Below are 21,552 nucleotides of genomic sequence, written 5' to 3'. Positions count from 1 at the left end.
GTTTCGGAACAAGTGGCCATGAAGTAACGGAAACGAGACATACGAACACTTTTCGACACTTTATCATCTCAAGTGGATGTGGCTTCGTGTTCCACAACTCTTTCTATTTCATACCCCTACTGCATTGAATGATTTCTTCTTCCATCGCTTGCATGACCATTTCCGCGAACATCAAAAAGTCACTCTTGCTAGGCCGTTACACGCTTGGCAACGCATAACCGGTTCACGCGCGCAAACAAAAACACGCGCACACCCCAAACGTGCTTTAGCTGCTACCGGTTCGAAAGCAGCTGACTTCAGGTTCCATTTAGCGCGGAGTCTTTAGCCACCTTCAAGTTCTTGCCAATTTTGTACCCGTTTGACCCTTTTTTTCGCTTTAGCTCGCACCACTGGCCCCTCATTCCGTTGTACTGACTGCTTACGAAAAAGACGCTTTGCCGAAGATCACCACAGCTTCTCATGGCCGTCGACAAAGAGTCTGCCGTTCCGGTTATGGACCGCAGAGGTAGAGGGTTTACAAAATATCCAAATTTTTCACCTGGGGCCCATTGTTATTATATGTTACGCGTGATGCGTCTTCGCCTTCCACGCATTTACCATAGAAGCGTCATCCCATTCAATCGCAAATTTGGATGGTCAATTAAGTCGAGAGAAAGAGCGTGGATTGTGGAGCTTACTTTCCAACAGCGCATTGTGGGCGATTAATGAAGGCTTTCAATCCATTTTGCCGCACCATAGAACTGACAGTATTCGGCAATTACACCATACCGGGAGCAAGAGAGGCACGATACTTTTGGAACCTTCGTTGCGGTTCGATGATAGAACGAAATTGGGGCGCAAAGATTCAATATTTGAGGTGAGTAAAACCCACCTTCACAAATCTGAAAATCGGTTTTAGTAACCCCGGCAGCCAAATTCAAACACTTTTTCCCATCTCGAATTTGTGTACACACTTATGTTCATAAATATTTTATCTTTCCAATCTTGCCTGGTAGTATCGCCGGGACCATTCTACCACGCTACACTTAAAATACTACCAAGCGGTCCATTAAATACATCACGCTCAGCATATCGGCTTGGTGTTTGACTTTACAGCGTGTCGTCAATATAGAGGATCCCGGGTAAACGACACCAGGATAATGTATGTGCCCTGTGGAGCACCTCACCGTAAAACCCAACCCGAAAACTGCGCTCACCCGAAAGCAACCTAACCCGGGATGGCCTAATAAGCGTCCCGGAACATGATACTTTACCGCAAGGACGCACGGACCGTGTATTACGCCATCGGAGTCAAAGGAGCTGTCTTACGGTCCCGGTAAGGCAAAGGCCTGACGTTTATCGAAGTACCCGAAGCCGATGAATGGTGATGCACCCACGATAGGGTACCCTGATTTCTATCCCGTCCCTTTTTTTACTCCTGTTTTACGAGCCACACAAAACCACGGCGCACCACCGTAAACCTCGAGCTTTCTTTGGGGTGTTTGCTAGGTTTCTTAACGCTCCAACCATTTGAGATGTTTAGCCGCAACGCGGCAGCAGCAGCAGCAGCAGCAGAAAGAGAAGAAAGCTCTGCCCCGATTGCTGGCCTTACTGCTTTTAGTGAAATCGAATCCATCCATCTTCCTAGCGCAGGAGAGGCACAGTTAACGACGGTTCGAACTAGATGACGGTTCCAAAGTGTGCAAAGCGGGAAGGAAGGCGAGCAGGAAGGGACAATCGGGTTCGAGATTCGAATTACAGCGTCGTCAGGTTGTCAACGGTGTTTATTTACGGCACTTTAACACAATCGAACACACCAGCCGTACCAGCAGTAGTGGAGGAAATCAATGTCGACGGGGAACCGAACGAAGCGGGTGACCATTTCCAACCATCACATCAGGCAAGTTGGTGGAGGGTGGAAAACAATCTGAAAAACTGGAAAAGCTTGTTGAATGACGTTCGGGTGCAGAATGGTCCTGCGCGCACGGCACAACACACGCACACACGACACACTCAGGACAAGTAATCTGTTCCCTCGTTCGCTCTTACTCTTACGCCTCACGAAGTGCTGTTGGAGGCTCGACATCGACGGTGTGCACACTTGTTCTTTTACGATTGGAAAGAAATTCGATTGAAAAGAAATTCGAAAATAAATACGATGAACCAAACCCGGTTTTAGTTTGGTTTTAAAACCTCATCCGATTCAAGGACCGGGGAGGTCATGAACCTTGGAGAAGGAAGTTTATCAGCCCAAACAGCGGGAACGGAATGGCTTTCGTGCACACCGACAGAACTGTCTTGGCACGACAGCACACGATAGACATATTAATTATTATTTCGACGGACTGTTACACGCCGAAGCAAAGCGAAGCTCAGACTGCCGCACGGTACAACCGCAAGTCACTGTTAGAAATATCTCCGATTTGATGAATGATGACCACACACCACAGCGACGACGGGCCGGCCTCAGCCTCAGCAGAGAAGAATCCTCAGCCATGTTGTTCCATTCTCCTCCAACTCGGGATTAGCGAGTCAGCAGACCCTCACCTCTCGCATGTTTTCCTTCAGGACGCTAACAACGATGATGTGTTTATGATGAATGGAAATTAACTTTTCATCCTACACCTTCGACCCTGCGAGCAGTCATGAACCGTCGTCGTGATCCTTGCGCACATTTCCCTCGGTCAGCGGAACCGGTGCGGGGCGTGATTGATGCTAAAGAAAACCGCCAATGTCCAATCTACTCACTCACCCACTCTCGCTCCCCTCCCTGCAAGAATGTGCTTTTTTCATAAGAGCCCCAAACAGTGCCTCGTTCTCAAAGCTTCCGCCACCAAAAGCCATCCAGCTGGGAGCAGCAGTTATTCAGACATGAGGAGAAATTCTTCGGAGCCAACCCAAAACCGTTCTGTTTATTCTTGCCGAACTTTTATCATTTGAACGAATTCTGCGGTCGGTGCAGGAATTCGGTACAGCTACACACACACACACACTCCCACATGCACATTAACTTTGCCCAACTGTCCACCACCGTTCTTGGCTACGGACGCAACTGGTGGATTGGGTGGCATCTCGCATTGAAGCACAAAAACCGATTGCCAAATACCTTTCGAACCGAAATTTGTTGCTACAACTGTGCTCGGTGGATGGGGCATCCCTCGATCGAGGTTCCAGAATCAAACGGCACCAGGCTGAAAGGAATCCGTCCAGCGTACGAATAGTTTGGTCCGAAGTTAGCTCCACCGGTGGATTCGCTGGCGGATGCTGAACAGGTAAGGGATGGGATGGATTGCTGGCGCAACAGGCTGACCTTTTCGTTCGAAACGTCGAGATGGCCAATGGCTAACAAACACTTGAAACCATTGGAATGTGCTTAAAGCAAAATGGAGACGGAGGGTTTCCCGTTCAATCGTTTGGTCAGGTGCGATTTTATCGCTCGAAGTCGTACGAAGAAGTTCAACTTCAAGTTTTAAGCTTTCCTTTTCTGGGAAACTTTGAGAATAGCTCAACGCCAAAATAATACTGAATTTATCTCGACAAGTGTTTTATTCTTAACAAACGTGCTATCTCAGCCGATACTTGGACAGAATTCTAAGTAATAACAACAATATTTCAATACAGGTTTTCATCGTAACGAGGTCACTTGTGCCGTCTAAACTACTACGAATCTAGGACTGTATTGAATATCTCTAAAATAAAATAAAAAAGATTATATTGCATTGCTGAAGTTGTAAGTCTAACGCTTCGCAGTTCTCCCAATTTGGAATGTTATTTTTACGCTAATTTTACCCATAAGTTTACCCATAAGATTAAAATTAAAAACTACATGTGCTCGAAACTACATGGAACATACCTCAATTTTGCTACTTGATTATCCAAATACGCGCTTTTTAAACCTTCCATAAGACCGGCATGATCATCGTGGTGACAAAAAGAAAATGCACTATCGAATGAAATTTTATTCAATTATTTAATGTTTAAAAAGAAAAACAGCTTGGTTGCATTAGTTTAAATATTTTTATATTGTAATAAATAAGCTATCGTCCTGTTATGACCGTGTACCTTGTTTGTAATTCCACTCAAAACTGCTCTTTAAATCAGACCCTAAAGGTCCCGAAAGCAACGTTTGCGCATTGAGGCCAATTCCTCGAAATCATGGCATAACAGTGATACCTCGCTAATGATACGTTTGCCATAATGGACGATTGTAATGCGTCACATTACGTCGAACGAACGCTATGAGATTGCGAAAAGCAAACCATCACGCTTGCTGGTGCAAATGATTTGCATCGTCCTGAAAGCATCAATATCGCCTAAAAGCATTCCATTTACCATCGGTTACACCGGCACACCGGGACCCATCGTTGCACTCGCATCCGATTGAACACCCCAAAAGGCACAAGCCAATCGTCACGCAGCAGTCCCATCCAGATCACATTCAAATTGCCCAGCCGATTTGCGGAAGCGCCCTCGAGCCACTTTCGATGCACCAACGATATGAACCTTTCTTGCACGCCCGGGGTGCGTCCATGGGATGTGTATATGTGTGGAGGTCATTATCGTTGCCACGTTAAATGACCAGAACTCGCTAAACTGAGAACAAAGTGGATGCGAAGCGGCTATCACATGCTGCAGAACGCTTCCAAGCACTCCAACCCGCTATGAAGTGTTTGCCCTCGGGAGCCGTACAAGCGTCTGGTAATTACTGGGCGCACACATACTAAGGAAGACGAAGGGCGCAGCAAACGATTCAGCCACCGTTGAATGATTTTTCGGCGGCTTTTCTGGTAAGTTCGGTGCGTTCGGTGCATCAGAGGGCACGGTGCACAATGCCGTGGTACCATTGTGCTGTCGGACGCTTTCGAAAGCGTTCATGGCTGCAGGAAAGCCTCGAGTGTTGGAATGCGCGCGTATGATTATCATCCGTGCATGCGTTCGCGCGAGAAGAGCTGATACGATGCGCTCCAGAAAAGCTGTTTTCGAACGCGCCGCGTTGGTTGTTCCCAGTGATGTGTTCGCGAGCATGAACTGTATCTGCAAAAGGGAGCGGCAAACCAGGCCACCAAATGCTCACGCGCCCTTAAAACGGCCATTCTGGAAGGGTTTGTAAAAATATTAATTATGCTTAATTTATTTTCCGCACCGAACCGGTTCGGCGGTTTGGCACACCGTTCGTGTAATGCTTTTCAGGAAGTTGTATAAAACAAAACAAAAATGCACAAATTGATGGTTCGTTCCCCCGTGCTGAAAGCATTCGTGACCACTATAATGATGATGGTATGATTGAAGGGCATGTTGCAGGTGACATCCAAGCGTTGGGGCAGTGTTGTGTACAGTGCGGAACGCTTTCTCTCAAATTCCGATAAGGAAGAGTTGTACATAATTATTCTCGTTGAACAGCTGCCACTATCATGCGGTGGTAGAATGATGTCAATTGGTGGATGTTCGAATCTTGCCAGATGATACAGTTTGGGGAGGGTTGGCGACAGCGAAAAATGTTTGTAATGATGGTGTACCTTCGACAAAATAACATTAATTTGCAACCTATTTTTGCAGGGTTTTTTTCACAGTTATCAATTGTAATGCATGTTATATTGTATAGATTTAATCAAAATGATATCAAACATTGTATATGCCTAATCAAGCGTCTTCCCAAGTGCACAATTGCCTATTCTACTAAGAACAAAATTAAATGACAATAAGACTTCCCGTTCACAAGGACCTGTGCTGCACTAGATCAAAGAAAAAGAAGAGGCTATTTCGACGATTAAGACGATTAAGAGGCTATTTAATAACCACATTTAAACCTTCTATACAAACACAAACTAACCCTAGCTTCGGATGGAAGGTTGTTAAGGCCCCATTGATTGTACATTCACAAAAAAAAATCCAATTTATTTCAAAAGCTTCAATGTTTTCAGTGCATAAAGCTCAAGTTATTCTGTTAACTATTTAGTAACTAATACATCTAATGTAAAAATACATAAAAGCTAGTCACCACTAAGCTATCCAGGGACATCCTAGCATATTAGATAGACTTTGCATTAGACCATCTGCACAGCATCACCGAGAGAGCTTTTGTTCACCTCGAACTGCTTTAAGCATGATTCGATTACGATAGGGTAATCTCTCACCCGATTAAAGTTTGCTGCACATCATCCTGCCATTCCAGTCTCATCCTCGGGGCAAAATAAAAAAGAGCTCCTCTGCTCTGTATATAAAATCCCCACTGCCAGCCACTAGTCCTCCAACACTGGCACAGATTAATGATGAGCAGGCGGCAGCAGCAGCAACAGCAGCAAGCAACAACCGACGCACCATCATCAAAAGCATCAACCCCGGGTACCCATAATGACCGGGCAGAATGTGGTCTACCGCAAGACATAAGCCAATGGAATAATCAGCAGCTTCGGGGGTTCCACTGCACTCCCCCAACCTACACCTGCGGGAAGGGCTGACCGTGTGCTCCACACGCGGCATCATCATGGCATGTTACACGGCGAATTAAAAGGTAATTCATCTTAACATTTTGACGTACGCGCACAAACGGTGCGTTTGGAGAGTTTTCCTGCAGCACTCTGCGAGAAGGCGTTCTTAGAACCTCATTTAAATGGCTTCCCGACCTTCGCCATGGTGGTGGCGGTGCTAGCAACATTCTGTACGTTTTCAAAATAAATCCTTTCCTATTCACAAGCTCCAGACGAAAGTCTTACTACCAGAGCTCACAAGAAAAAAAAAGCTGCCGGCTATCTCTTTTGTAGCAGGTTAAGCATTGGAGTTTGAGGCGAAAAACACGCACTCCAAATAATGTATTCTGTGTCGGTGTGGCATCTTCCCAAGCACGGATGTTCTCGAACGCACAATTTAGCGACCCTCGATTTCACTTCCCACTACTAATTACCCCAACCCTTGGCGGTCGCTTGATCGACAAACGAAACCTTACACCGGCCACACATTTTGACTACCTTTCGGTTGCCACCCCCATCCCTGTCAGCCGCCATTAATCGATGCCTAAGCCTTTGATTGTCGGTTCGCCAAACTGTCGATAGCGACAGCAGCGCAGGCTGAAGAAGGGCTGACTGCTAACTGCTTGTTTGTTCCTTCTAAGACCTATGTTCTGACTGAAATTAAGCTCCCGCTAGTGCTGGTCTCATTTCGATCCGATCCTTCACGCTCGGGGGTATAATGTGCGAATGGCGATAATCTTTCCCTGTGCCGGTGGTGGTGGAATTCCAAGAAATGCTTATTACTCTACGACGCTGCCGGGGACTACTGGCAGGGGTAGCGCCATACAGCTTTGCGCCACGTTACGAGAGCTTATCATTGGTGGATTATTAGCAAAGGATGATGAGTGGTGGCGAGCTGTTACGCTTCCTGGCAGCCGGTTTTGTTGTTTCACTCGCTTGGTTTCGGGGATTGTGGCTGAAAAATAAAACGCTGGTTGTAGATTCATTTATGTATAATCGTTCTGGGGTGGGTGTATCTAGTTGGTCATCGCCGTGTGTAAAACAGAATGTTAAACTGAGCAAAATCTGATGTTCAGTTATAGGCACGCCTCCTATCAAATCGCAAAAACTCCGTTAGATCAACTAAAGTATTTCTCCGAGTTGAACTTTGAGAGTATTTTGACGTGCTAAAAGTAAATAGATAGTAAATAAAAATAAATCTATAATCAGTTACAGAACTATAGTGCAAATGATTATCAGTAAGATTGAATTATAATATTATATATTTATACATTTTCACATTATGTTCCCTGAAACGATATAATTGTTTAATTGTTTAATTGTTTATTTCTCGTTCAATGTACAACAGTGATCCGTGTGAATGTTTTTAAGTCTAATATTAGTTTAAAATAAGTTGAAAGATCAATTTAATAACTCGTTTCTAAGGCGGTTTTTAAAGGATTGCACTGATGTTCCAAAATCAAACAAGTGTTGCGTATCGGGATAAACGAAGCTGTATCGATTCCAATCTCTCAGAAAGTCTTTGGGTTGAGGGCTTCCAGACAACACAGGCGTATTCGAGTACCGGGCGGATAATACCGCAGTATAACGCTTTGATACAGATTGGGTCTTTGAAATCTCTTGTTACCCGAAACAACATGCCAAGCCACTGATTACCTCGAGTAATGCTGGTCAAATGACAGCTTTGAATCAAGTATGACACCGAGATCCTTCATAGCATTAGTGCGTTCTATTTTTAAACCGTTAACTGTGTAGCTGATGTTCCTAATTTCTCGTGCTCGTGTGAATGAAATGACTCGACATTTTTCAATGCAGAGGCTCAGGCAGTTTTGATTGCACCATTGGTGAAAATCGAAAGGGTATTGCTGTAGCTCGGAGTGGTCTGTGTCATTCTTTATCGTCATGTCGATTTTAATGTCATCTGCGTACATTAAATGATTCGCTGCTGGTAATACATAACATAGGTCGTTGATGAACAGTACGAACAGTAGTGGGCCCAGGTTGCTACCTTGTGGCACAAATGATATGATAAACCTAAACCTCGCCCAGCACGCACCACTATATCATATAAACACCACAACAAATAGTACATCATACTATAAACAAAAAAACACAAATTCGTTTAATGTGATAGGTGAACTTAGTAGATAAGTCAGAAAATATCAAAATGTTCCACACTTCATCATCCTGCTTCGTAGGCCGTACTGTGACATTTTACTGGCATTGTGCCTTTAAAATTTCCCAGCAACGAACGGAATAATTGTTCAACGAAAGGGCAGACAAGTTCCGCAGAAAAAAAAACTTTTTGAATTTCGTATTTCCATAAAATCCATTTAAAGTCATTTCTTAGGATATAAATTAAGTTACCCGCAAATCACAGAATGGTAAGAACAAAGTATTTACGAAACGTTGTTTCGTGTAAATGAAGCCAATCTCTATTGAATCAAATGCAAAAACACCAAGAACAGTTTGTGAAATGGCTATCTTTATATGGCAAGTCTCTTCGGCGAAATTAAACTTTTTCCTCTATTGAAATATACGCGCTAAGCAATAAATTGTATTTTATTTTCTTGTTAACTCGACCTGGTTTTCTGACTATCAGTTAAAGTACAGTGCAGTGTTTTGACCCGACATTTATACTCCCTCTTTTCGCTGCTCAATAGGACATTGGGTTATAGTTAATTGTATTTTATTTTCTTGTTAACTCGACCTGGTTTTCTGACTATCAGTTAAAGTACAGTGCAGTGTTTTGACCCGACATTTATACTCCCTCTTTTCGCTGGTCAATAGGACATTGGGTTATAGTTAACATTAAAGTATGACATTTAAATGCTTCCAAAGTTGGTTCCCAAGGGTAAATGTCAAGCGTTCCGTCGCGCAAAAGATCGCACATAGAGTGTGCAAAGTGAGTGATAAAGGATCGTTTTAGAAGGAAACTTTAAACAATCGAACACGTACCCTGACATTCCCGAATCGCGTCACGTGTGATAGCCGCCTTGTGCAAAGTGAGTTCCCAACGCCGACAATCCCCGCCAAAGTTTGCCAGCGTAATGCGCTTGACATCTTAGGCTGACGTAAGCGGGTTCCGGAAATAAAGTGCTTTTTGCTGGCATACCAGCCAAAGTCTAATGAAAAAAAAAACCCTCATGAAAACAAGCCCAAACAGGCAGTTATTTTTCCAATGCTGCTGGTGCTCAATCGCCCTTCAGTGATGGTTTCCCCAGTGCGGCTGTCTATTTGACTGTTTGTGAATAAGCTAGAATGAGCTAAAGTTTGCACTGACGACACCCGAAAATGGAATGCAAATGCGGCCCTGAGGAAGTAAGCCGGTGAGGGAAGTTCGAACCGCGGATTCGACTCTAACGTTCTACTTTCTATGTCCCTCACCCTTCCCAGCAAGGGGAAAGATGTAATGTGGGACCCCTAAACAACCGAGATGGGTGAGCAGTTTCTATCGGCACTTTAGGAATGCCACGAAATCAGCACAGTTCCGTGTCTTCGGTGTGATCCTGTTCGGGCGAGAAAAGAAAAGAAATGCAAAATACGGAACCATCCCACGGGAGCAATGAGAAAAGTTTTCAACTCTATTTCGGATTCCACCCCGATGTGGTGTGTCGAAATCGAACAACTCACCCTCTTGCCAAATTCTGCCAAAAATGCCGGCTTAATGGTATGCCATGGTTGAATACATACCAGTAGGGAAAGGAAAATAGATCGAAAAAATACGTTACCGTTGGAGTTGGCATCGTTATTAAGGATGATACTCAAACAATTTTTATATATTTTTAGAAGCTTAGTAGAGTTGAGCAACTAACTTAAATAAAATTAAGTGGTTCATATCATTTCAATTTTAATTCCTATTGTTCCTATATATTTGTATTCCTAATGAATGACAAGCTCTGTCGTATTGGAATTGGCTTATTTGCATACAAAAAAGAAGTTAGACAATAGTCCTTTAAGCAACATTGTCTAATTAATATCAAAATATTATCAAACAATAAACGCTTTATTATTTCAAAATATTATTTTAAATTTAGATCATTTTGTACGCAATAAAAAAAATGAACCTTCAAGAACTAAATTTAATTCGTTTATTGGCACTTGACAGGCTCGTTTATTCGACACTCAGCATATTTTCATGAAAAAAGACCACCATAGTGTGTAACCAACCAATTCGCAACCACTGGTGAGACTATCACTCGCACTGATAGTACATTTGGGGCTGGGAAAGTTGATTGAAAATGGCAGCAGCTGAGACGCTTCCATATCATCCAGCAGGTAGAAGGATAGTAGAACGCCTTTGAAAAACTTCCTACTGACGACTCGTTTGAGAGTTTGTGATACGATTGACGAAACGATATCTGTTTACATTGATTGCGGACTATGTCATCGAGCCCTCTAGCTATGAAGAGGAACGAACCCGCGGAACTGTTTCGGTCACTGTGTTTCACACACCCAAAACTGTTGAATTTGGAAGGTGTCAAGAATTGTCTGTGTAATTGAATTACCTCGATGTCGACCTGACAGAAAGGTGGTTGAAATTCCCACCGAATAAGCCGTCATTAAAGAGTCATCAAAAAAGGGGGGGAAACTAAAAGCAGCGTTGATAATGTAGCATACATTACTCAACCGTTAGGTGGTTGATGTTCTCACGGCAAGTACTTAACATCGCACCGAAGATAGCTAAAGGCGTCGGGCAGAAATAAACATAAAATCTATTACGCCTAAAGCTCGCGCAGTACGCACCGCGATAACAAAATAAGGCATGTTTTATTCTACACTTTTCCATTTTCTTTTGTTAAACATAACCCCAAACACGAAATTTCCTGTGTCGAGGTTAACGTGGCTCCCAAGCAACATTTTACTCAGAAGATGAAACTGAAAGCGTGGAAAATCAAACACTTTCAGTAGCAAACAGTAGAAGAGCAGATACCTTCCCAAGGTGACTGGCCTTTGCATAATGCGGTGTCGCTTGTCGTCCAAACCCATCGTTAATGCGTTCAGCGTTTTCATCAATGAAAGCACACGGTTGGCAGTGGTGAGAAAATCTTAACATATTCCGCTTCTCTACCATTTTCGTGAGAAGTTTTGTGTTCAATATGTATGTGCAGGTTGGCTGAAAGAGGGCTACAATTAACTTTTGGAAAACTGTGGTGCTGCAAACACCACAAATCTCCAAATGATGGAAGTGATGCACGGATGGGATTTGCAACTGTAGGAGGAAAAAGATCTCACTGCAGTAACAAAGGAAACAGACAGTAGCACTTATCTGTAGCAAATTATACCAAAAATGGAAAAGTAAAGAGAGTTATTGTCATTGCATCTTTTTCTGCATTTCTACCCATTGTCTAGCCTTATTGACTGTGCCTTGATTTACAACCGTATCTGCTAGGGTCATCTCAATTACGGATAAATGTACCGCAATGAACGGAGTGACACAAACTCAATTAGACTCTATTACCATTGTTTGTTTTTCTTTGTAAAACTAGTACTTTTATCTTAATTATGTCAGTACCAAGTATTCCTCATGAAATCTATAGTGTTATTTTTACATCTGTTTCGAGCAACTTTAGATAAGAATATTTTCGGAATTTTGTTTCGCTGTTACACTTTTATGTCATATTTCTAGGAGATCTTAAAGAATCAATTATTATCATTAACAATATGTTTCATTGTAACGCAATCAATGAACCCTTCCAATGATATTTTCATCCATACTCGTCTACTTCATTCCAATTTATTTTTACCATCCTAAGTCATCTTCCAGGAAATTAAGCTGATATAGTTGATTTAATTCTGCAATTCGTAACCCGTTTTTTCTGCATACTTTTTAAAGATTTTTTTTTTTTAAAACCCAGTCTTTCATGTTTTTTAATTGAACTGTCAGTCAATAATCGAGCGTTCAACTAAAACGCATGCCAACTATAAAGCGTTCAACTATTGCACTCTGGCTGAAGCTGTACAGGTGTCACGCAGTATAAATCAATGGACGAGGCTATACTTAACCATTAAAAAACATCAATCACCTCAGAAAGTGTAAACAATTATTTTAATTCAACATGAAACACATTGCCTACTCATCAGCACGCCCCATCAGCACGTGCAGTCATTTTATTTTACTAGTTAATTTGGCCCGGTTACAGGGTTATGCAAGATAATTTCTGGGGTATATAATAAGGTTATGGGGTATAGTAAGAATGCGTGCAACAGATTTTTTTAAATGCAACGCAAATTCCATTTTGTTTTTTAAAGATAAAATTATTTATTTTTCATGTGGGACTAATCCCGAACCCATTAAAATTTTATAGAACTTATTCTGGCGCTGGAACTGATTCCATTCCCGTATAGGTGTTAGAATTAATCGTGAACCTGATCCTGGAACTGATCATAACCCCTTGCTGGTTCTCTAACAGATCATGATACCATACCGGTTGTGAAGTTGATGCCATTCCCATATCGGATCTGAAATATATCTTGACCCTATAGGGTAATCGTACCTGTAGTGGTGGTAGTACCAATAGTGGTGGTATAGCTCAAAAATGTGCTCCATACGATAATTTAAGAGTAATTAAGTATATTTATGTCATTATGAAATCTGGTCTTTTAAATATGGTGGTGAAATCCCTTTTAAAAAGGCTAAAAAATTTAAGTGCCATCATAGTACCATTATAGGGACACGTAATAGGCATGTTCCAAAAGTGGTCATAGTTTTGAAAAGAATAAAAACAGGACACTGTAGTTTTTTTTCCGGGATATTGTTAACATTTCGTATTGTTTTCAGAAAAATAAGCAACAGAAATGAGTTTCCTTTAAGTAATCTACCAAAAAGGCCAAAATTCGCATATCCAACTGAGTCTACCATCGCTATACAGTCAATATTTTCATCACTCAAATTTATATATTTTTTACGGTCAAATTATGTAAAAAAATCAATATTATGAATGTGATTCTTGCTATTTATATGAAAACAACTTCAAAACTAAGTTCTATATATATTATACAGAGTTTTTGAGATATCTTTGTTTACCAACACTATAGTAACACAATACTACGACTTTAGGAAGCATACCACCATTTATAATTGTACCACGAAGTCGTCACAAAAAAATGCTTTTTTTTGTTTAATTTGGTGGTAAATTTTTCACTTCCTGACACTTTAAATCTATTAAAGCACTTCTGTACCCCAACACAATGCGCTACTATCGATACATTTACCCAACCGGTACTGAAATTGTATATATACCGCTGTATAATGGCTGTAAAAACCGTACCGGCCTTGGATTTGATCGCGAACCCACACCAGAACTTACACTGAACCCATAACGGTCCTGAAATTGATCCTGACCCCATGCAGATCCTGCAACATATACCTTCCGGTTCTGGAAGTGAACTACATACTGATCCTTTAATTGATTAAGATTCCATATCAGTCATGGAACAGATCCTGATTCCGGGCCCTGATGCTGTTTCCTTTTATATTTCGAGACCTGAATAGTACCTGAATCTGACTCACTAATGGAACCATCCAGTCCAGTTTTCCTATTTTTATTTCTTGTTGGATTGAGGGGTTCAGCGGTACTATCGTCAACTCGGTCGTCTTAACAACATGCTCATCCATGGGACCCATCCATGGAACATGGACCATCGCCCTAAGCAAGGATTGACTATCCGGCTAAATGGTAATAAGTATCAAAAGCCTGTATAGGCCGGCATGACCCGTTACTCCTTAAAGAAGGTTATTTGTTTCAGTTACTTTTTTGTGTGAATGTTCTCGCTACGTTTTCATGCATCCGGATTTACAGTGGCGGCCACCTAAAGTATGCCACCTATATTTTGACGTTGAAGCTTGCTGGACAGTTCTTTGGGCCACTTTTTGAAAAACTTAACTTACACGCCGTTGTATACATTCTTTATGCTTAGACCAAAAATTAAGCCCATATATAGCAACATCTCGAAAGACCACGGAAAAACGTTCAATTATTAAATACTGCCTGTAACATGTATCATTCTTCTCCATACCTCTCAAAACACTAAAAACTAAGTCGGCGTTGCGTTTTCTATAGTCGATGTGCTTGCCATTGTATGGATGTAAAGTAAGCAAAAAACATCCAAGCTACCGCTGGAAAGTAACGCTGATCAGCCTTTACTAGAATTTTATAATATAGATTTATTCTAATCAGCATGAAATGAATGCTTACGCCATTTAGTACATTTACAATATCAGTCAACGGGTTTGATGAACCTATTGACCCTTTCGAATGATCCACAATATGTTTTTTTTATTAATGCTGTTTTAATGAATAGGAACAATTATTGTACCTTTTCTATACGCTTCATCGATCTCTTATGGTTACATGATTTCCCTCTTGTATGAAATTATTCTTTGATCTGGAGACTTCAAAGTTGATATAGATTGCGCTAAATCGCCACAGCAAAGTGCGAACTTTCAATTAAAAGAACTTTAAAGCACAAAATAGCGAACTAAAGCGTTATTGAAAAGGTCAATAAATGTTCACACGAAACACACACATTGTAAATTCGCATAATGTTTATTTAGCCTTTTTTTCAGTGTGAATGGAATGATCTTTGCCGTAACATAGAACCAAACGATAAGTTTGGAGTTATTGGAATAAGTACAAAAAAAATAGAAAAAAGTAAGTCTCAATTGATTAAACGTCATTCTGTTATGGTTGACTTATTTGTGCTATTTCTATAAGATTTTATTGTACAATCAATCAATTAACGTTCCATCTCAATTTATTTTCAAACACCAGCACATGTATAATTATTTGGAGAATGCATGCTAGAATTCATGAACCAAGTAAAAGAAAGAAATAAACAAAATGAACGCACTGACAATTGCAACATTTGCAGAAGACTGTCACCGCGTTGCAACTGTCACCGCGGGAGAGACAATGAAAATAGTACGAGACCTCCCGCGTGTCCTTTTGCCCTATGACCCCACGGGGTGAGTCGAGAGAGAAGATGTCCCAGAAAGAGGAGTCATCAGCATTAATCATTCATTTCTTTATTTGCTTATGCCAAACTCTTCGGTACGATCGTGCCGTACAGCAATAATTGGTCGGTCGCTAATTGGATTTGACGCGTCGCTCGTTCAGCCCGAAGCCTGACGCTGGGAGTATTGGCGATACCACATAACCCCAGAACGCTTCCAGTGTCGCTCCCTTTCGCTAACACTGGCTTACTGATTACGGAGAGAGACATGAGAACGATGCGAACGTACGAGCCGATGCATGTCATGGTTGCCTGCATGTCGTCGCGAGATTCTCAGCCCTCAGCCTCCGGGGCGGTAAATGTGTAGGAATGAGAACGACATCGAGCAGTGAAATGGGTCGGCAAAGATCGCGACATGATCGTGACAATAATTAGCATCCAGCAGCATTCGAATCCGACAGTCTAATTATGTTGCTGATGCCAACAGCATCGATCGGGCAGTGCACACTGGGTTGGTCCCATTTCTAACGTTCTGTGAAAGTATTTCCGTGGAATTTTTTTGCACCGCGTTCTGTGAAGAGGTTCAGTTAAGGGAAACAGTTACACTTCCACCATGGCTCGATATCCGTTGCATTTGTTTGGCTTGTGTTTCCTGTGTTTGATCAGTCTTCGATTGATGCACGGTGCTCCCGCAGTGCCGACAAAAGAAATGGTGTGTAGTGGAACGAAGCTGAACGATTGTGACCGGTAAATACCTGGTTTGTGCTTGATTATTTCGTAGATTGATTTTATGCGACGGTTTGGCTATCTGGAGAAGGGTCCTACACAGGCGGAAGCGCTGTACAGTGGGGAAGCAATTATCGATGCCATTAAGCATGTGCAGAAATTTGGCGCATTGCCACAGACGGGCGTGCTAGATCGAAGAACGATCGAGGTAAGGAAAACCAACAATATACAATGTGTGTTAATAGTGTGCATATGCATTCTTGATCACACAAAGCATTAGTGATCCTTAGCTATCAAATTTTACTGAAAATTTCGTTAAACAAGACTGTTTTTAAGGTTTGTTTTCCGTATGACTCGTAGTTAAAGTAACTGTGTAGCACACTTGCTATACAAGCAAAACATTCTGACCTTTATTGTTTGCCCACCCAAATCAAAAGTCCGGAAATAATCCCTTCTCTTTCACGCATGACCCGCTCCGCGTTGTTTTTACCCGACTCTCTACTTCCTTCTGTGGCGTGGCACCTGTTCGCGAACGGGTCAATCCCGTCCAATGCAGCTAATGTCAGCGCCCCGATGCGGCGTGGTCGACGTGATGCAGCACGATCAATCATTACGCCACCGGCGGTACGTGATCGGTTCGGAGAGCTGGCGGAAACGGCGCATAACATACTTGTAAGTAGCCAGCAGGCTGATTAGGTCTGGACTTACAGCTTAAAGGTCTCTCGGCTAAGGTATTCCGAAACGCACACCAAACACACGCCAAAGAAGGCGCCTTTCCCTTACAGACGGATAAGCGGAAGAAACAACGCCCTACCTTAACCTCCTTGTGGGTTGGCTGTATTCTGTTTTTTTTTCTAATTCCTCAAAACATACAACCTCTCCCCCTTGTTTCATTGCAAAGCCCAAGCGGGCCTGGTAGCCTTTTAAGGCGCGAGGTCGATTTTTCGATTATTTCCTTCTTCGTTCGCCATTACCATCCCGTAGCGATGGAGCCGATTGTTGGATCGAACTATCCATACGATAATCTATGATCGATGATCGGTCAAACGGGAAAGGAGGTTGATCCCGCCGTTAACCCTTAAGTGGACAGTGAGATAGAGCATCGTTCAAATTAACGCCTCTTCACGTACGCCAACAGCAAATTAACACATTTCTGTGATGGTAGTTCTTACTGAAAACAACCTTGCCGAACGCATTCACCTATGATTTCGAGTTAAATCGAATCATCATTTTCTGCTAACAAACGTAATCGCAATACAGTCGATGCAAAGGTACAGCTTTAACTGAAATCGACAAAAAAAACACGCACACACACACCCCGTTGTTCATACCACCATATTCACAGTGATCGGCCATTAGCTTTCGCCCTCGATAGCCATTTTCGTTTAATTGGTACGGCCATTCATTATCTCGCGTTAGGGTAACCACACCACCGCACAAGCGGGCCTGCCTGCAGCGTGCTGCACAAACGAGACACAACAGCTCGTTGTGGCAAACTCCAAAAAAAACACACATACACACACCCCAACGTGCTGAAAAAGGAAAACGGAAAACTTTCACTTTAATTGAAAACGATCATGCGTGCACCATCATTGGGAGAGGGGGGCAGGAGGTTTTATGATCCCGGGGACGTGGATGGGGACGATCACATCACCCATTCAGACAGGTGCCATTTTAGACATTAGCATTTTCATCGATTTCGGCAGCAGGTGAGGGTTGGATTTGCACGAGAGAAAGGGAGAGAGAGTCCACGGGGAAGCAATCGTTAGGCAGTTCTTCCACATCGGCATTCCATCGGGTGTTGCGACGAAAGACGGATTGTATACTATCCCGATCGTGACGCTGATTACGCGCCATTAAGCGGGACAACCAGAGATAGAGAGAGAGAGATCACAAAGACATTCCCGTTGCTAAATTCTTGGCAGCGCTGGCTGATGGCGGGGTTTTGTCCGCCGGTGTTCCATCGCGCTTAATGATCACGCGCCACCAGGCCAGCGCAGTAGGAGGTCTACCTTTCGAAAACCCCCCCCCCCCCCACCCAATTGCCTACCCTTTGCCTCTTCCTCCTCTTGTACTGAACAACCTTTCTCTCGTCCCGCAACCGTTCAAGCATCGCGAACTGGTCCAGCAAGGTTGGCGAGGACGCGGTGGCCAAGTTTATGGCCAAAGCGTTCGGCGAGTGGAGCAAGTACAGCAAGCTACGGTTCGTCCGCGTGTACGACCCGTCGGCAGACATCATCGTCGGGTTCGGCAGTGGCCACCACGGAGACAAGTGAGTAGCGTGATGCACACCGCACGACTCCGGGCAGGCGGATGGCGGAGTTTGATCGATTAATACATGGTTCCTGGGGTTTTTTTTTTTGGCGCAGCTACCCGTTCGACGGTCCGGGGAACGTGCTGGCCCACGCCTTCTATCCGTACGAAATGAACGCGTACGGTGGAGATGTCCACTTCGATGAGGACGAAAATTGGAAGGAAAACTCGACGCACCTGAGCGAGGGGGTGGACTTTTACTCGGTCGCGATACACGAGCTCGGCCATTCGCTCGGGCTGGCCCATTCGCCCGTCTACTCGTCGCTGATGTTCCCGTACTACAAGGGCATCGCCCAGGGCACGCTGGATTACGACGACATCTTGGCGATGTACCAGCTGTACAGTATAGTATCCGTTCCGTTGCGAGGATCGTTCCTTTCGTCTGCATCTCCAATCATGCTACTACTTATCACTCTCTCTTTCGTGCAATGCAGTTCAAAATCCTCACATCACGGACGAACCGGATTGGATGTACACTACCGAAGCGAGCACAACCGTGGACGAGTACGGCACCGTGACGCCGGCCGTCCCACGGTTGCCCGATTTGGACAGCGAACCGCACTACCCGGAACCGGACCCACTCCCTACCAGTACGCCGGCCCTCTCCTCCACGACGGAAGTGTACGACATCCCGATCACGTTCGTCGGTGACTACGAAACGGTGGACGATCACATCAGCCGGCACCATGCGCAATCGCCGCCACCGACCAGTGTCACAACGCCACCGGATGATCGGCCACCGGCAGCCATTCCCTCCTACGTGCCGGTGCCGGATATCTGCAGCGGCAGTTTCGACGCGATCGGGCTGCTCCGTGGCGAGATCTTCATCTTCAAGGGTGCGTACTTGTGGCGGCTGACGGAAAAGTACCGCATCAAGACCGGGTACCCGGTGCGCATCTGGCAGGTGTTTCGCGGGTTTCCCAAAACCGTCAGCCACATCGATGCCGTGTACGAGCGGCTCGATGATAATGCGATCGTACTGTTTTCCGGCCGCTTCTACTGGGTGTTTGATGCGCTCAACTTCCTGCACCCGGAAGTGCGGCCCCTGACAGACTTCGGGCTGCCGGAAGAGCTGCGACGCATCGATGCGGCACTGGTGTGGCGTGAGTATACTGTGCCATTGCTAGCTAGTGGTTACTTTCATTCATACTTCCATTGCTGTATTTTCTTTTTTTGCGTTGCAGCGAAAAACAACAAGACGTACCTGTTTGCGGGCGATCGTTTCTGGCGGTACAACGACACGGCCGGCGAAATGGACGAAGGCTACCCGTCCTCCATGGACCGTTGGTTTGGCATTCCGAACAATATTGATGCCGCCACGGCTGTTGCTAGCGGTAAGTTTGAAGCGTGCCAAGAAGCAGAAACAGAAGAAACGCACACGACACGACATGGCTCTCGTGAATGGCGGAACTGCGTGCGTGAAGAAGCAGGAAACAAAGCACGGCCCCGCTGGGTGACCATTTTTCTAATTGTGTACCATTATTTCCTTACACCCTAACCTTGACATTCGCGTCGTATCGTGCGCTCGGTTCGCTCCGCCACCGATGGACATTTGATGTGCGACCTTCGACGGGTCTCCGGCGCAGGCAAGACGTACTTCTTCAAAGGGAACTACTACTGGCTGTACAATAATGAGCGGGTCCGCCCGGAACGTGGATACCCTCGGCGGACGGGAAATATATGGCTCGGTTGCCGATAAGATGCGAATGTTGAATGCGTCACGTGCGCCCAATGCCGTGGGCCTTTCCGAGTGCATCTCCACCGCCAACCGGACCTTCAACATTGGACGGAAAGTGAGACGTTGTGTAACTGCGTATGTTTACTGCATTTTGAAACCAAAGCTATTGAATAGTGCATTTTCTCGCCAAGTGGCCAAATAGTCAGTAATAAAGTATGTTTATCATCAGCTGTGGTGTGTATTATTGCATAGCCAAAGGCATATAACTGCATCCAGGATATCCACGATCTATTTTAACGCTGCTTCAGTGCGGAATAAACAAAAGCTTGAAATCGAAAAAGCACAAAGCGGACAAACACATTTATATTGAAACTACCCTATGATTGATGTTTTAAAATACTAAATTGAGTAAATGTTCAAAGTTCATAGGTTTTCACAATAAATAATAGAAAATGGATTGGCCATTAGTGCCAATCTCGTGATCGTTGAACGTAGGACTTAGGAGGTAGGTCCAGAAGATAAGACCAGTGGACCGTCTGCCGTTGTATTAAATACTTCGTATAGAGGAGCTCATTATCGGCAGGACAACAGCGAAGGTGTGTGAGGCGTACACCCGACTCAAACGCGAAGCAGAAAGAATTGAATTGAAAATCAATACAACGAAGACGAAATACCTGCTTGCCGGAGACTCAGACCTTCTGGAAGGCAGTGTATTAGTTGACGGCGACAATCTCGAGGTAATCAAGGAGTTCTGCTATCTCGGGACGGTCGTTACTTCGGACAACGACATCAGCAGCGAAATCCGGAGACGCATTATTCAGGGGAATCGGGCATGCTATGGGTTTCACCGACTGCTGAGATCCAGAAGACTTCAAGCCCGCACGAAATGTGAGATACATCGCACATTGATTCGCCCGGTGGTCCTCTATGGACACGAGTCCTGGACCATCCGAGTGGACGATGCAAACGCTCTGGGTGTGTTTGAGCGACGCATCCTCCGGATCATCTTTCGCGGTGTGTTCGAGCATGGAGCGTGGACGAAAAGGATGAACCACGAGCTTGCTGAGCTGTACGGCGAGCCGAGTATCCTGACGGTGGCAAAGGCTGGCAGGATACGATGGCTGGGGTATGTCATGAGGATGCCCGACTCATGCCCCACCAAGAAGGTGTTCGACAGCAATCCCCAGTTCGGCAAAAGGCGCAGGGGAGCACAGTTAACTCGATGGCTGGATCAGGTGAAGCGAGACCTGGCGGAGATCAGCTAGGGACCGAGCATCCAGGAGAATGATTGTTGACCGGGCCATGTCACGTCGACGTTCTCTATCGTGAGCAGACCAATAAGCGAGAGAGAGAGAGAGAAAGAGAGAGAGAGAGAGAGAAAGAGAGAGAGGAAGAGAGAGAGAGAGAGGGAGAGAGAGAGAGAGAGAGAGAGAG

At 44.3% G+C, this 21,552-nt stretch overlaps 2 protein-coding genes across 4 annotated transcripts in view; one reads left to right on the top strand and one right to left on the bottom strand.

The window, feature by feature from the left end:
- The window catches only part of LOC5667525 (uncharacterized), a 386,862-nt gene that overhangs the window by 43,283 nt on the left and 322,027 nt on the right, over positions 1-21,552 (bottom strand). The gene's annotated exons all lie outside the window — the stretch shown is intronic.
- On the top strand, positions 15,832-20,346 carry LOC3290935 (matrix metalloproteinase-2). The gene is made up of 8 exons (XM_061647010.1): positions 15,832-16,113; positions 16,183-16,335; positions 16,684-16,799; positions 18,238-18,399; positions 18,497-18,783; positions 18,875-19,543; positions 19,625-19,774; positions 20,027-20,346. Exons 1-8 carry the CDS (start codon positions 16,015-16,017, stop codon positions 20,137-20,139), a joined length of 1,749 nt encoding a protein of 582 aa, XP_061502994.1. The 5' UTR covers positions 15,832-16,014; the 3' UTR covers positions 20,140-20,346.

Source organism: Anopheles gambiae, chromosome 2 (assembly GCF_943734735.2).
Source record: "Anopheles gambiae chromosome 2, idAnoGambNW_F1_1, whole genome shotgun sequence".
In the NCBI taxonomy this organism is placed as follows: Eukaryota; Metazoa; Arthropoda; class Insecta; order Diptera; family Culicidae; genus Anopheles; species Anopheles gambiae.
Note: the sequence above shows the minus strand (reverse complement) of the source record. Positions and strands in the feature narration are given on the sequence as shown.